The sequence below is a fragment of the Lissotriton helveticus genome, chromosome 12 (assembly GCF_964261635.1).
Source record: "Lissotriton helveticus chromosome 12, aLisHel1.1, whole genome shotgun sequence".
Classification (NCBI taxonomy): Eukaryota; Metazoa; Chordata; class Amphibia; order Caudata; family Salamandridae; genus Lissotriton; species Lissotriton helveticus.
In genome coordinates this window covers 828,584,086-828,600,898 of record NC_136073.1, presented here as the reverse complement: position 1 = coordinate 828,600,898, position 16,813 = coordinate 828,584,086, and the positions used below count along the sequence as shown (strand labels likewise).

The 16,813-nt window shown below is 43.8% G+C and overlaps 1 protein-coding gene across 1 annotated transcript in view; it reads left to right on the top strand.

Moving 5' to 3' along the window:
• LOC144799365 (uncharacterized) overlaps nt 1-16,813 on the top strand; it is a 129,713-nt gene that overhangs the window by 56,984 nt on the left and 55,916 nt on the right. The window contains exon 2 of the mRNA XM_078670632.1: nt 14,218-14,935. Within this exon, the coding sequence (XP_078526758.1) occupies nt 14,218-14,935 (718 nt within the window). The remainder of the gene's footprint in view (nt 1-14,217; nt 14,936-16,813) is intronic.

The following is a 16,813-nucleotide window of genomic DNA, read 5'->3' as shown; positions in this document are numbered from 1 at the left end:
ATAGTAGGGAAGGTGTTAGATAGTAAATTAAACCTATTCCCTATCCTAGAGCGCCCCCCAGCGCAATGCGTTGTAAAGGTTTGCGTTGTAAAAGTTGCGTCGTAAAGGCACTGCGTGGTAAAAGTTGTGTTGTAAATGATGTTTCCCGTAGCGAGCAGGCACGCCACGGGGACACGAGGACAGCAGCCTCGAACCCCTACCTGGCACAGTGGAGGAAGGGGCAGCAACAGCGGCGGATCAGTGAACAGAGCTGCACGTGTGGAGAGCTGGGTCACTGACCAGGAGACATGTTACCCTCAGCATCATCCTGCACACTCACGCTCTGCCTCTCTCCATGGAAAGCTGCCAGAAGGCCAGAAAGTCTGATATGTTCAGATTGTGGACACACGGCTTCGTTTTTCCAAAACTCATCCATCTTGGGACCATTCTAAGGCCATCATATAGATCCCCACTGCTAAGGGAGGGCTGTGAAGAAGGCAGAACATCCTGTTCAGCTGGACCTGCCTAAGGCCCCTGTCATTCCATCTCCTCCCTAGGGGCGTAGCTATCAATGGTGAAGAAAGTGCAGAGGCTCCGGGGACGAGGACAGTTCACTGCATTCAAAACAAATTTAACTTTTACTTTAGATCCAGGTGCCAGGGGACCCATTTCTCTCACTTGCATGAGAGCCCATGAACATTGCTAGCCCCCTGCTTTCACCGTGCCAAAATACCTTAATTTACCACCATCTAAACAGGTACATGTGTAATTCCAGAGAAAACATTTATAGCGAAATATCTTTACAGAGAACCCAGTGCAGATGAGAGTTTTTATGGAGTAATACCTTAACACAGAAAGGGATTGGTAAACTTAAATTAACCCGAACAACTTTCTGAAATTGAACCGTAATTCCAAACCTATCCATAACCATTACCTCAACTTTACAACAAACCACAACACTAATCTTTAACTAACTCCAACATTCACTCTGACAATGGACCTATACTGAACCTTGAACCTTACTCAATATTGTATCTTTTGGCCAGAGGTATTATTGTCAAGTTGGCATGGAAGTGGTGTGTTTGCACAGGTCTGCAATGCTATTTCATCAATTGTTGCTGCTCTGTACTGTATGATCATACAGCCACAGCTCAAAAGGTGGGATTGAAGGATTCTTTGAAATTCTATCTCATTAGTAACAAAGAAGATTTGATTATGTGGATCCTTCTGACAAAGTGCGAACGCAAAGTTGGGAGCCCTCATAGGATACCATTTTTAAAAGTGGCACTTTACGAAGACAAAATCAGGGAGAGCATGTAGTAATCCAAAGGACCAGGGGCAATTCCCTCGATGTTCATATACATCGATCGGACAGCGGTAGCCCTACCTCGAAGACAGGATCTGTCAGAGAGATCACAAGTTGTGAAAAAACTCTTTTTTGTGTCACAAGAAAGTGCAGGGTGCCAGTTTGTTGCACCATTTTCCATGTGATTGCAATGCAGCCAGTGCGATTCGCCAAGACATGTGCAGCTCGGAATCAAATTTTAACGAATCGCTATTTGACTTTTAGCTTTTCATTGCCTGCTACAATGCGCAGCACATTTGTGAGGGTGAAACATTTCCACATATTGAGCCCCTTTCAGTTATAATACCTCTTACAGCATCCTTTTGTATAATTTTGAACCCTTTCAGTTAAATAAATTCGGAATTAACATGTTTTAATCGGCTTTATTCATATTGACTCAACCAAGATTTATTTTTCATGTTACACATTTTCTCTATAGTGTTTCCTCAGTAAAGGTAATTTTGTTTTCAAATTCATCTGATATTTTATCATTTTGTCCGTGGTGCTCCATATAGAGGTCTACAAAAAGAACTTAAGTATTGGATTCTGTTTAAAGCTTCACTAACAAAGTTCATAAAGATGTTGAACTAAATCTGTTGTAGCAGAATGCATTGTTAAGAATTTCTGATTTATATTTTTATTGAATTACTTTTTTATTTTTTATTTCTTTATTTCTAGTGGTTTTTAACATTTGTTTAGACCAATATGGCTCTAATTCAGTCAGTCATTCAATCTTTATTCAGTTTGTAAAAACCATAAAAGAAAATATAGGATAGAAAACCATTAGATTGGAATATATCTAGCATAACAATTCGATTCTACAAACAGGTAAGTCAAAATATAATGTGTCCTCAGCAGCAAATGCCTTTAATTTAATCAATAACCAGATGCCCCACTCTAACATTTAAAACTATAAAATAACGTGCATAAATAGACAGAGGGCAAATGCAACTTATCAACAACTCAAAGAGATCATCTGTAAAACATCACATCCCCACCATGTTCCTCAGTCTTATAGCAGCAGAGATAAACCTATAAACCACTGTGCAAATGTATTTAGTTTGTAGCAGCTCTCATTACAAGTAGCATGTAGTCCAGTATGATAATGATTGCACACAACAAAGTCCACCACTAATTTTTGGGGAATTTATCGGATGCGATAATTATCACCTGTTAGAAGCTTTGCCCGTAAAATGGCCCACAACATGAAGATTTTGTTACTTGCCACACTAAAAGCCACAGGCCTTGATATTTTCTGGCTATTTGTTCTTGAACAATATCCTGCTGAAATTTATCCCCAGAAACTATTCTGAAATGTATACACGCAACTGACCTCAGGACACCCCCCACGCCGCACGGCTCGCCAGCGGCGCCCCCTCGCTGCTGCTCATTCTCCCTGCTCCTTTTGGCCCGTTTTTTTCGTGCTCTCTGTACTTTTGGACTGTACTGTACTTTTGTTCCTGTAAAGTGTGTTTAACCTCCTGCCTTTGTTTTACTTGTGCTTAGATTAGTGTGCTCGCTACTCCCTCTGGTGCCCCCACCCGCTCCCCGCTTCCCGCCGCTGCTCCCCCGCGGCCCGCCCCCTTTTCTTTTTGTAACCCCATTGGCCGCCCCGCTCCCGCCTCCCAGCTGCTCCTCCCTCCCACTTGGCCTCATATGGAGCCCGCACGGCGCAGGTGAGTGTGACCTGACCTTAGGACACCCCCATGCCGCACAGCTCACCAGCAGCGCCCCCTCGCTGCTGCTCGTTCTCCCTGCTCCTTTTGGCCCGTTTTGTTCGTGCTCTCTGTACTTTTGGACTGTACTGTACTTTTGTTCCTGTAAAGTGTGTTTAACCTCCTGCCTTTGTTTTACTTGTGCTTAGATTAGTGTGCTCGCTACTCCCTCTGGTGCCCCCACCCGCTCCCCGCTTCCCGCCGATGCTCCCCCGCGGCCCCGCCCCCTTTTCTTTTTGTAACCCCATTGGCCGCCCCGCTCCCGCCTCCCAGCTGCTCCTCCCTCCCACTTCGCCTCATATGGAGCCCGCGCGTACGCGCAGCGGTCACGTGCATTGGGCGCGCCGATTGTGCGCCGAAGGCACGCCAAAGGCAAGCCCGTCTGCGCCCGTCCGTGCCTAGACCGTGCCCAGCGCCAGGACCCCTGGCTCCCGCAGATGCCAGCCCTCACGACGGACTTACGACGCCACCGCCCTCAACGCACTCAAACCCGACCGGAACCCCGCCTGCTACCGAGCCACCCCGAAACGCACCCACGGACCCTTCACCTGCCAAGCCTGCAAGTTCACCTGCCTCCAGACCTGCACCGCACCCGCCAAGCCGAGCACCAGCAACAACCACCTCAAGTGCATCCTGCTCAACACCCGCTCCGTCCACAGACACGCCGTCGAACTCTGGAACCTGCTCGACACGACATCACCAGACGTCGCCTTCCTCACAGAAACCTGGATGAACGCCTCCTCAGTGCCCGACATTGCCATAGCCATCCTGGACGGATACAAGATCACCCGGAAGGACCGCGCCAACCAGACTGGAGGAGGCATCGCCATCATACACAAGAACACCATCCGCATCACAACCAACTCCGACGACTCCTTCACCGCCGTCGAACACCTCCTCTTCCAGATACACACCGACCCCAAGACGACCCTCAGAGGCACCCTTATCTACAGACCCCGGGGACCACGCACCCAATCCAGCGACTTCATCAGCCCGCACGCCCTCCCCTCCACTGACTACATCCTCCTAGGAGACCTCAACTTCCACCTGGAGAAAAACAACGACACCAACACCACCACCCTGCCGGACAACCTCGCCAACCTCGGACTCAAGCAACTGGTAAACACCCCCACCCACTACGCCGGCCACAAGCTTGACCCCGTCTTCTCCTCCAGCAAGCACATCTCCTTCAGCCACTCCACCGGACTTCATTGGACTGACCACAGCTGCGTCCACTTCAGCTTCAGAAGAACCACCACCCACCTCCACCCGCAACAGATTCCTCGCCGGAGCTGGAGCAAGATCACCGCCGAGCAGCTCACCACCTCCCTCAGCTAGAACCCTCCCGCCAGCACAACGGACCCCAACGAAGAAGCCAGCAACCTCTCACAGTGGCTGACCGCCTGCGCCGACGACCTCGCACCACTGAAAATCCCTCCCAGCAGACCCGGCAGCAAGAAAGCCTCCTGGTTCACCGCCGAACTCAAGGTCTCCAAGAAGAACTGCCGCACCCTCGAGAAAGCCTGGCGCCACGACCAGACCACAGTCAACAAGACCGCCCTCCAGCACGCCACCCGCAAACACCACCAGCTGATCCGCACCACCAAGAAGACAGCATTTAAAGAACGACTGGACAACAACGCCCACAACAGCAAGGAACTCTTCAGCATCGTCAAAGAGCTCTTCAACCCCAGCGCCGGAAACAACGACATCACTCCCTCGCAAGACCTCTGCGACTCACTCGCCTCGTTCTTCCACCGAAAGATCGCCGACATACACAACAGCTTCGGCGCACCAACCACGCACCCAAATACCGAACCAACGTCCCCCACCACCACCCTCTGCGCCTGGACCCCGGTCAGCACCGAAGACACCACTCGCACGATGAACACCATCCACTCCGGATCACCAACCGACCCCTGCCCCCACCACGTCTTCAACAAGGCCGACTCCATCATAGCGCCCCAACTCCGGGACATCATCAACACCTCCTTCCACACTGCCACCTTCCCGGAGAGCTGGAAGCACGCCGAGCTCAGCGCCCTCCTGAAGAAACCAACAGTGGACCCCACGGACCTCAAGAACTTCCGCCCCATCTCGCTCCTCCCTTTTCCTGCCAAAGTCATCGAGAAGACCGTCAACAGACAGCTTGCCGCCTTCCTCGAGAGGAACGGAGCCCTTGACCCCTCACAGTCCGGTTTCCGAGCCAACCACAGCACCGAGACCGCCCTCATCGCAGCCACTGTCGACATCAGATCCCTGCTCGACAACGGGGAAACAGCGGCCCTCATCCTCCTGGACCTCTCCGCAGCGTTCAACACTGTCTGCCACCGCACCCTAGTACAGCGCCTCAGCAACATCGGAATCCAAGAGAAGGCACTGGAGTGGATCATCTCGTTCCTCGCTGGAAGAACCCAGAGAGTTCGCCTCCCCCCGTTCAGATCCGAGGCCACCGAAGTCACCTGCGGCGTACCATAAGGATCATCACTCAGCCCCACCCTCTTCAATGTGTACATGAGCCCCCTCGCTGCCATCGTACACCAACACAACCTCAACATCATCTCCTACGCCGACGACACCCAGCTGATCCTCTCCCTCACCAACGACCCCGCCACCGCCAGAACCAACCTTCACGAAGTGATGAAAGACGTCGCCGAGAGGATGAAGAACAGCCGCCTGAAACTGAACTCAGACAAGACGGAAGTCCTCATTCTGGGATCATCGCCCTCCGCCTGGAACAACTCCTGGTGGCCTCCTGCTGTGGGCACCACTCCCAAGCCAACGGACCATGCACGCAACCTGGGCTTCATCCTGGACTCCTCCCTCTCGATGACCAGACAAGTCAACGCCGTCTCGTCATCGTGCTTCAACACCCTGCGCATGCTCCGTAAGATCTTCCGATGGATCCCCACCGAAACCAGGAAGACGGTCACCCAGGCACTCGTCACCAGCTGACTGGACTACGGGAACACCCTCTACGCGGGAACCACAGCCAAACTTCAGAAAAGACTCCAACGCATCCAGAACGCCTCCGCACGACTCGTCCTGGACATCCCCCGACACAGCCACATCTCCGCCCACCTGAGAGACCTGCACTGGCTCCCCGTCAGCAAGAGGATCACGTTCAGGCTCCTCACCCACGCACACAAGGCTCTCCACGACCTGGGCCCCAAGTACCTCAACAACCGCCTGACCTTCTACACGCCCACCCGCCAGCTACGATCGACCAGCCTCGCCCTCGCCGCTGTACCACGCATCCGCAGAGTCACCACCGGAGGACGATCCTTCTCCTACCTGGCAGCCAAGACATGGAACTCCCTCCCCATCCACCTTCGGCTGACCCAGGACCATCTCTCCTTCGGGAAGCAACTCAAGACCTGGCTGTTCGAGCAGTAACGGACCCCTCTCCCCCAGCGCCTTGAGACCCTACCGGGTGAGTAGCGCACTATACAAATGTTATGATTGATTGATTGATTGAGAATTCCAATACGAAGCCGTAACAGGCCTCAGCATAACTCAGTGGAGCCTATGGGTTTGTGTCACTACATGCCAGGGAATATGGAATTATTTGCAAGTGTCTCACTTGAATTGGATTAATGTATGATGAGTTACTAAAGAAGCTAGGCTTTTTGGTCGTGGGACCTAGGACCTTATTTAATACTTTGGCTATCAGGTCACCGAAAAGCTGGTGCAGGGAAGTCAATGTGTTTGCCACACCAGTCGCAGTAGGTCCTCTCCGGAAGGCCACCTGGTTAACAATGTCATAATATGTCTAAATATGTATGCTGATATCAAACAAAGGATCATGCTGAATTGCCTATTTTGGAGATGGTTCTTAAGGGGGGGCTGAAAAAAAAGAATTGTTTTTCCATCTGCTTGATGTCCCCTTTAAGGTTAGCCACCAGGTTAGTAGATTGTTTAACCTAAAAATGGATTCCATGGTGGACCTGGACAGGAAAAATTGTCACCACAGATTTGCTGAATCGGCCTCCCACCTGATGACAGTTTTCACAATGGTGGAGCCAGGGTTTTCTCAACTATCAGGAAAAAGACCACAGTGCACTGTAAAGAAGATGGAGTATACAGAGGCGCAGGCAAATACAACAGCTGACAATGTGTCAATGCTGGCCCAATACCGCTCATCTCTGGTGGCCCGATTACAAGTAGCCCTAAAATCGAAATGCCTTCGCAAACATCCGTATATGCAGGGATCACAATTACATGTGGTTGAAGTTTATCTAACTTGATAATTACCAGTTGGTATACGGTTTGCGGCCCCGTTAAACTTCGGCAGGTCACACCTGCTAGAATGTAATGGGAAAAGGCCTGGTATTTGTTAGTACATGCACATTTTGGTTCTGAAAGCAGGAGAATCTGCACGACATTCCCACTAAAATTGAATATGCGATAATTATCCTACTTCGTAAATTCCAAGCACCTCAGTGTTCAACATTATCAGGTGTGGTAATTACCCTATCTAACACAGTTAACTCATAACCATGCCCTAAGTAAGGCTGATAGTGTAAGACAATCAAGTTATGCTATGTTCATAGACTGTCATCCATTAATACTTAAATAATCCTTTGAAATGTAACAATGCTCTGGCCTAAATGCGAGTTTGGTGGACAGGATACTACCTCAAAAGGTGGTAGATATTCTCTCTGCCATATTATAAGGGCCATAGGCTATAATACACCTGTGTTACCAAGGTCAAAACATCTGCCACGTACGTGATGAAGTATCACGCCAACCTCTGAACAAGGCCACCTTGCTCCTTGCAACGATCTCACTTACTCTACTGAGCAGAACTTTCTTCCAAGTATATTACCTCTGAAAGAGATGTGGTTAGAATTGCCAGTAAATATGTCGACATGTCTGTGAAGTTCTGCATTTGATGTTCTCTTTTCTTAGCCTAAATTTCTCATTCTAGGACAATGCAGCAACCTACATCCTTTTGTGGGATGTGTGGGGTAATGAAAGATTCATCTGATGATTGTCAGAGCTTTTGTATGTGTTCATTTGTTTTGCACATCACGCCAAACAATCTAGGGGTAATGCATCAAAAATCAATATGTCCTTTTGGCAGATTCACTGTCACATATTAGTAACTTCGCACCCAAAAATCCCTTATATGTAAATGTTTTTGCTGTCTTGAAAAATGTAGACTTCAAAAATGAAGTGGTAAAAAATTATTTCAAACTATTAGCTATTTCTATATGTATAACAAGACTGTAAAAAAAAACTTGGAATATTTTACACTATATTGTTGATAGCACACTTTTTGCACTGTGCTTTGTCTTGGTCTTCGTTGTCCATGCAACGGTCTCTATGTGCATCTCATTCTGAACCACTGCTTTGTCCTTTCATTTCTTCCCGTTCAGTTTCGTTCAGTCTCTTTCACTCTCTTCTTCCATTCCAGAATTGCCTCTACCCCTATAGTCCATTTTTTCATTGCTTAACAGCTCTCCTCTATTGACTATTTAATTCCTTTTTTATGATGCAGTGCACCTGCTCACCTTATTTTCTCATTCTAGTAACTATCCTCAATCGCTGCGTAGCTCATTCATATTCTACCTTTTTGCCCTTGCCCGTTTCTCCATCCCTTCAGTATTTTCACTTACCTTTTGTGCCAGCGACTCGCCATCTTTTTAAGTTCCTTCTGTGTCTTTTCAAAACTGTGCCCTTTTTGGATTTTTATTTTTGCATTGTAGTGCCTTATTATTTAAACTGAATTACGTTGTATTTTAATTACGTGTAATCATTTTTCTTTTTGTACCAAAAGTACAACAAAACATTCTTATTTACTTTTTTAAATATTTAGATGTTTGTATATTTGTTTTTTGGTTGTACAACTTTTTTTAAATACAAATTCCGGAAAAAACTAAATTGCAATAAAAGTAGAGTTCTATTTGCTTCAATTGTTCAGAGCCCTGTGATGAGACTACTGCCTGAGGTCTGTTGCACCAAAAGGGACTCATGGATGTGCTTTATTCTGCTGCACCTAATTGAAATACATTTTTGAGGGTAAATTGCTTTTTGCTGATCATACAAATAATTGACAGAAATCCATACAACCCATTTCTATAATTTCTCTTGTTTCTTGAATCTAATGAAAGACTTGCAAAGGGACATTTGCTAGGATGTTTTTGGAGACTTTGTATAATTTGCATTGTAGTTCCTGTGGGCCAACATCTTTGACTTTTTCAATATCTTTAACATTGTGTAGGTTACCGAGCTTCAGGTGTCTACCAAAATTCTTCTATTAATTGTGATAAGTACAACCTGTCCGGAAAAGTACTACATTTATTTTCAGAAATTTTGTAACATTCATGGTCTAAATCCTTATAACATTTGCAAAACTACATCTGTTATCTCATACAATTACATTTCAACCTTTCAGAGTTTAGGTGTTCAAAGCTGCTCAAGCATATAGGCAGATTCATTTTGTTTAGTCAATTTGGCTAATGGTTTGTTTGTTTTTTTGTTAATCAATTTTGAAAATGGTGTTAAATGAACGAATTACTTCTTATTCATCCTTACAATTTACTAATCTACCAAATAAATTTGAATTCTGGTTATGACTTATAGGCATTTGGTGCTGTATGCGTTTCTTTTTTCTACCACACTAAATACTTCCAGTATCAAGCTTATTTATTATTGGTAATTGAGTAAAAGGTTTTCTAATAAAGGTTTTGCAATAGTCCAAAACAAAGAGAAACGTATCATGTCTACACTAACCATCATGTGTTTGTCAATGTCTTTCGTTGTTCAAGTTGTAACAATCATTACCACATAGGTGCTGGCTCTAATATCCCATTTGCTTTGGATTGCTCCACTGTTCGTCCATTTTTGTGAAAAGCTACACAAAATAAGGAGTAGTCTAGGAGCTATCATGGATCCACCTTCAAACTAGCATGAACTCTGGTGTGAACCAAGAAAAATCATAACAAGGATACTTTCAGTCCTGTGAGATGAGGAATCCATCTTGTTTTTCTTTTAACAATATCAGTGACTAGTCGTCTTCAAAATCAAATGTTTCAATGGTATTTTTTGGAACATATCAATCTAAAGGATGTATCCTTCTCCATGACTTGGTGAAATATGTTATGTAATGCATAGGGATATGGCTGGTACTTCCATGAGCAATTTAAGGCAGTAGGTAGAGCCACCCACGGTCGGACCATTTGTATTGGCAAAATATTTTGATGCTTTGCCAGAGGAATGTAATAGGAGGTTATAACATTCTGACAGTCCGGTGCAAAATCTGGAGGTAGTACACTAAAAAGGTAAAAGAGGTACTACTTAATATGACCTTCAGCTTTAGCATTAGGTGTACATATACCTTTTAAGGTCAATCTGTAAACAAATGTGTGACTACCATTCTACTACTGATCCACAGTAAATACGTATGTAGCATGGCTTTTCTGATGGCAAATGCACGTTACATAGAAATACGGCCTAATTGCATGACCAAACAATGAACACACAAGGGGCCTGATTACGAGTTTGGTGGTCTGACAGCCATTCCGCCGCATCGGCAGTCCAAGGAAGACTGCCGCGGCAGCAGTCTCCCACCTGCCTTATTACGATGTTTCTGATGGGCTGGCAGCGGTCTTTTTGACAGCGGTGAATTTTTTAAATATTTGGCAATGCATGTATGTATATTGTGACTGCACAAGTATCGAATATACACAAATACATGACACATATGAAAAAATAACCACTACCGACTTTCTGGAGTCTGGACCATATGTGCCCAGCCTAGTCAATGGGTATAAGGTACAAAACAGACTTACTTGTTTTTTTGCATCAAAAGGGTCGTTTTCTTCTGAGTCAAGATTCTGCTGTTAATGGGGGCTCTGGAGGAAGGGGTCTATGTTGGAGATAGTAGGAGAAAAAATTAAATGTATGCACTCCAAATCTTTAATTTCCGACAACTCAAAGCCAGCAGTCCCAATGCCACAGTCAGCTCATAGAAAGCCAACTTGTAATGTAGACAGCAGTGAAAGTTTGTTGTACCACCCCATGGTAGCTACTTTCACCCAACCGACGCTGCGGCAGGCTTCAACAGGCTGCTGTGTTGGCAGTGCTCCGGAGGTCATTCGAACAGCAATCTGCCAGCCTCATAATATAGCAGTCAGACTGCTTGGTCGGCGGCAGTTAATCGGATGCTGATGCAACCACGGTGGTCAGACAGACCAACTCAGAATCAAGCCCTAAATCTTTAGGCTATGGTTGTGTAATGCTTAGTACCTAGAAAATTATTTATTTTGAATGGTGATAAGGGTGCACAGACATAATATCGACTCCAAAATATCGTTTGGACAGAATATCGAGTCAAAAATATCGTTTGGACAAAATATCGACAGGACAGAATATAGACAGCCAAAATATCGTTTTTAAGGTAAGTGAAGTAATATCGACTGTAAATAATATAGAAAGTGAAAATATGTAAGTATATAATATAGATAGTAAAAAAATTCGTTTTTATTGTTAGGGTTCAGGGTCAGTTTTGGGTTTTTGGGTAAAGGGGTATTTTTAGGGTTCAGGGTCAGTTTTGGGTTTTTGGGTAAAGGGGTATTTTTAGGGTTCAGGGTCAGTTTTCAGTTTTTGGGTAAAGGGGTATTTTTAGGGTTCAGGGTCAGTTTTCAGTTTGTGGGTAAAGGGGTATTTTTAGGGTTTAGGGTCAGTTTTCAGTTTTTGGGTAAAGGGGTATTTTTAGGGTTCAGGGTCAGTTTTCAGTTTTTGGGTAAAGGGGTATTTTTAGGGTTCAGGGTCAGTTTTGGGTTTTTGGGTAAAGGGGTATTTTTAGGGTTCAGGGTCAGTTTTCAGTTTTTGGGTATTATTTTATTATATTTTGTTACTATATATATATGTTTTAATAAATATGAAATAAAAAAATATTTATTTAACTTTCATTAATTATTTAATTATTATAAGTTAATTTAAGTAATTTTAAGTATATTTTAGTAATTAATTATTAATATTAATTTAATTTAACACTGTTTTTAGTAAATACGATATTTTTTACAACTATATTTTTGTAAACGATATTTTTAACTCGATATTTTTGTACTTACCTGTTTGTAGATAGAAACTCGATATTTTGACTGTCGATATTTTGTCAACGATATTTTTGATGGTCGATATTCTGTCCCTCGATATTATTTCAGTGATCCGGTGATAAGAACTAACAGTCTGCAAGATTGCCACATTATTTTACAAGTAGGCTGATATTAATCACACTAATGAAAATAACAGAAAAGCAAGGAAGAGGAAACTTCTATTCTTTTATCTGCCCATAGAACTACATGTAGTGACCAACATTACATGGCCGTATGGCCCGACACAGAGCTTATTTTGAAGAAAGTATGTTTTGATACAATTGTTTGCCTTTTCAGAAGTGTCTCTAAGTAAGGTATTTTTCAGAATGTGATGTAGTTACAAGATACTTCATATCTACTCCTCTTCCCTTATCGATAGCTGAATTGTTAGACAATAAGTTATAAATGGTACCTGAAAATATCAAAGAGATGTTATCCATGTCTTGGAGCATTCTACAGGTATGCAAGTGAGTAGTGAGTACATTAGTTATGGTTTAGATCAAATTGGGATATGGGATAAAATGCTTTGGATTTTTCTAATCATCTTATTTTATATTATGGCTGTTGACAATACAGTAATATTTTTCATCATTCTAATACACAATGTGTGTAATGCTGATTATACATAATAAATACATTATTATTATAATACTGTTTCCTGTATTTATTCCTTTCGAGGATGAGGGTAGGGCTCCAAGCTTCTCTAAATAGACTCTGCAGCTAAGTAATTCTCTTGCTGGGTTGTTTAAATCATAACCTCTAAATCCAGATGAGCCTAACTCATCATTGCAAAGAGCGAGAGACACCTGTTGTTTTCCCCTTGTGATAAACAAAATCCACCTGGGGCTACAGAAATCTTTCCAGGTGTGCTCTTTGATTTGGTAGATTTAGCACACTAAGGGGTCTATTAGGATTGCGGATTTTCCGTATCCTCTGTGCCGGCGGAAGCCACCGCCGGCCCGGAGGATGCGGAAAATCCGCTGTGGACCCACCAAAGACCCACCGCCAAATTAGGATGGCTGGTGGGTCTTGGTTTCAGTCCGCCGCTTTTCTGCCACGGTCGGCTTACAACCGCGGCAGAAAAGCTCTAATATGGTGGCGGTGTCTCTCAGACACCGCCAGACATATTAGGATGGTGTAGAAGATTTGCTTTTCCGCAGCGGGTTCTCCGCCGTGGAAAAGCATATGGATCTTCACTTCGGGGGCCCGTTGTGGGCCCCCTGGGTGAAGGGAGGTGGGGGGTGCACATGGGGGGTACCTATGGTACCCCCCTGCATTTACATGCAGAAAGCAGCAGGCACCGCGCGGCGCCTGCCGCTTTCTGCATGTAAATGCAATGCATGCGTTTTTAACATTGCGGCGGGTGCAGCTTGAAGCCGCACCCGCCGCAATGTTAAAAATAGAGGATGTGACCGCCAGGGTGGCGGTCACATCCTAATTGCACAGGAGGGAACGCCGCAGCACATGCAGACGTTCCCTCCTACTCAGGGCTCGCGATCGTAATGTACCCCTAATTCTACAAATGAGATGAAAAGCAGATTTAACAGTTTCTATTAATGTTGCATAACTGTAAATAAACTGTTAAGTAGGAGTTGCTAGATTATTTTCAGTTTCTTTTTAAGCAAGTAAAGTCCAAATTGATTGTTAAACTTCACGTTGTGTGAGTGGTTTCTTTATTTTCCAATCATGAGAAACAGCCTCCATTGTCTTTCTATCTGCTGCTCCTAACATACACATAAGTATGTTCAAAGCGTCTAGTAGGCATTCAAGCTCAATTGTGTTTAGGAGGAACTTTTATGTTTCTACGCTCTGTGTACTTCCATCTGGCTCGTGTCCCCTCCCACCCCACAGATCCGGATTCATTGATGCTTCTTATAGGGCAAAGTCCATGAATAAAGCTTTAAGATTTTGCATTTGTATCCAATACTTTGTGATTGTTGAGTGTTCCTTCTATTAATAATATTGCTGTTGCACTTGTTTAGTATAGAAAATACTGTTAAATGTTTCAATTAATGCTAATGGAAATAACTATATCCCTGTGATCTCTTCTAAATGTTTGCTCTTTGATTTACAGGAAGAAAAAGGTGATTTTAAAAGTTTAATGGCTAAATTTCACACAAAACCCCCAGAAAATGATGTGGGGAGATTTAAGCCACCTGTTGCAACTAAACCAGCCATACCAGCAAATAAGCCCAAACCAGCCATTTTACCTAAAAAGATAGAACCTGAGAATCCCTACTCACCAATGTACCCAGTGGCAGCCTGGAGAGAGTTAACGAAAGAACTCTCATCCCCAAATCTGAAGGAACTGGCAGGTGGACAGATTGGGTCAAACATAAACAATCCAAAACTGAAAGTGGATGCCACAAAAAGGTTTAATGGTGACCGATCTCCTAATGAAACCAGCGTGAAAAGACCTCTTTTCCAAATTGGGCGACAAAACACATTTGGGGAAAAAAATTATAATAGTACTACTACCCAAGAGACTGGCAACTCCTACACCACAAGGCCAGTGGACTTTCACCAGAATCTAATAACGAAGCTCGCACAAAATCCCAATGGGGGAAATGAGATAAAAAGGTGTCCAAGCAAAGAGCATCTGCCACCAAAGCCTTTAAGACTTTCACCTTGCAAAAAAACGGATGTCCCTCCACGAAAGGTATTACCGAACCCAAAACAGTTGGGACCGAGACCACCGAAACCCGCGCGACCACCAGTAGTGGATTTAACAAGATTTACGAAGGGCAAAGGTGTTATGGTCATGGTGCAACCTGCAAATGAGAAGAAAATAGGTATGTATGAAAAATACTTCAATATATCCACACTATTAGTCTGAGTGTGTCAAGATAATTTTTATTAAAGAGAATTTAAGTATTTAAAAGAGATTGATACAATTTCTTAGATCTTGAATAAAGATCCACAAAGGGGACGAAATCTCATAGCTGTTTGTACATAACCGAGAGTTTAATACTGTGGGTATATCATCTTATACACCAGTCTCAGATACCAAGCTTGGAGGATTAGGAATAAGTATGTAATTCTTTGATCTTATTCATCAAAATCAGTAAATGTTTCATATTCATCGCTATAACCATACCTCTAGCCTGTCACTTCTCGTTTGTTTATCTACTAGACCACAATACAGGCAATAGCAGCTGTGAACAACCATTGAAGAATAAGTATTAAATATGTCAATGATATTACCCCTAGGAAAAATGTGCAATAATTTAGGCCCTGCACTTTGTGGTTTATTTACTATACTGTTTTATATTGAGGAAGGTGGGTGGCTGTTCCTTTGAATTTAGATGTTAACTTCTTTTAAATGGATATTGGTAGACAGAAGATCAAGTGGACATTATATCATTCTGATAATTAGATAAAAGTGAAATGTAGATAACGTGAACAGCTTTCATAGAGAGTTTAATAATGTTAAATGTAAAGCTACACTCTCAGCCTCAAATAAAACATATGATAAGAATTCTGTAAAGTCAGAAACTAACTAATGTTACATAAACCTACAGCTTGAATGAGGTAAAAATACAATACATAGTGAAGCAATTTATAGTCACGTTGTCTTCAACATTTTGTGTCATTGGTTTCTTATGGTGTAGTTATATCTTGCTCTAAGAATAACTGCTAAAATGTAGATTTTTTAAATTAACATTGTCAATTTACCATTTAATGTATGCTTGAATTCTTATTACATTTATGTATTTGTAAATTGCATGGTATGAGGAAATGGGGTGAATTATGTGGTGTGGTTGTGCAACCTCACCGTGTAATACACTTACCAACCCCTTTAGGTTCAGTCGGTTTTGTCTGTAAAACTCTCAGCTCAAACCTGGGTAGGTATGGCACTGCGTAGCAAGGCTTGCACAGAAGAACACGTTAAGCATTTAATCAGCACTAAAACAATTGAAGAAAAAATCAACACAAATCTCAAAAAAATCTGACACCAATTTATACAAATAGACTGTCTTTTTATAAGATTTTAGCCACTAGAATGAAAAACATGCACCAGAGATTCCAGATAGATAGATTTTAAAAGCAATAATAAATCAATGCAATTTCAATCAACCATGAACAAACCTTGGCAAAGTCAACAGATTCATCATTTAGAAACTTTATCAAAGAAAAAGTAAGTAAGTCTCAATGCGGTTGATTAATGCGGTTGGTTAGAAGTACTTGGGGCGACCAGCTCCAGCAGGGAGCTAGTAAGGGAGACCAGCAAGATCCTCAAGAACAGTTACCTTCACTGAAGAAGCAGTCCTTCAGCAGGTCCAGGCACTTTATCCGCGTAGCCATGGATTTCTATGGAGTGGTCCTGATTCAAGGGATTAAGGATGCTGAAGATGCTCTAAGGATGCTCTGAAGGCAATGTGCTCAACAGGGGTCTTACTGCAGGGATTCTTTGGTCCACAAAGATGGTGAGGGTTTCCTGGTTGCAGGGTCGACGTCCCACAAAGTGCCCTGTGGTCTGGACTAAGACCAGTCGTCACTGGACTACCAGTCACTTGTTGTCGCTGTCACAGGCCAATCCTTCCTGAGTTGATAATTCTGCTTCTCAGAAACTATCCAACGGCACTCCCTGGCTCAGGGTTCTCGGGTGCAACTCTGTGCGCTGGATCTTGGTCCTCGATGCTGCACAATGGCAGTGGAAGCGGCTTGAA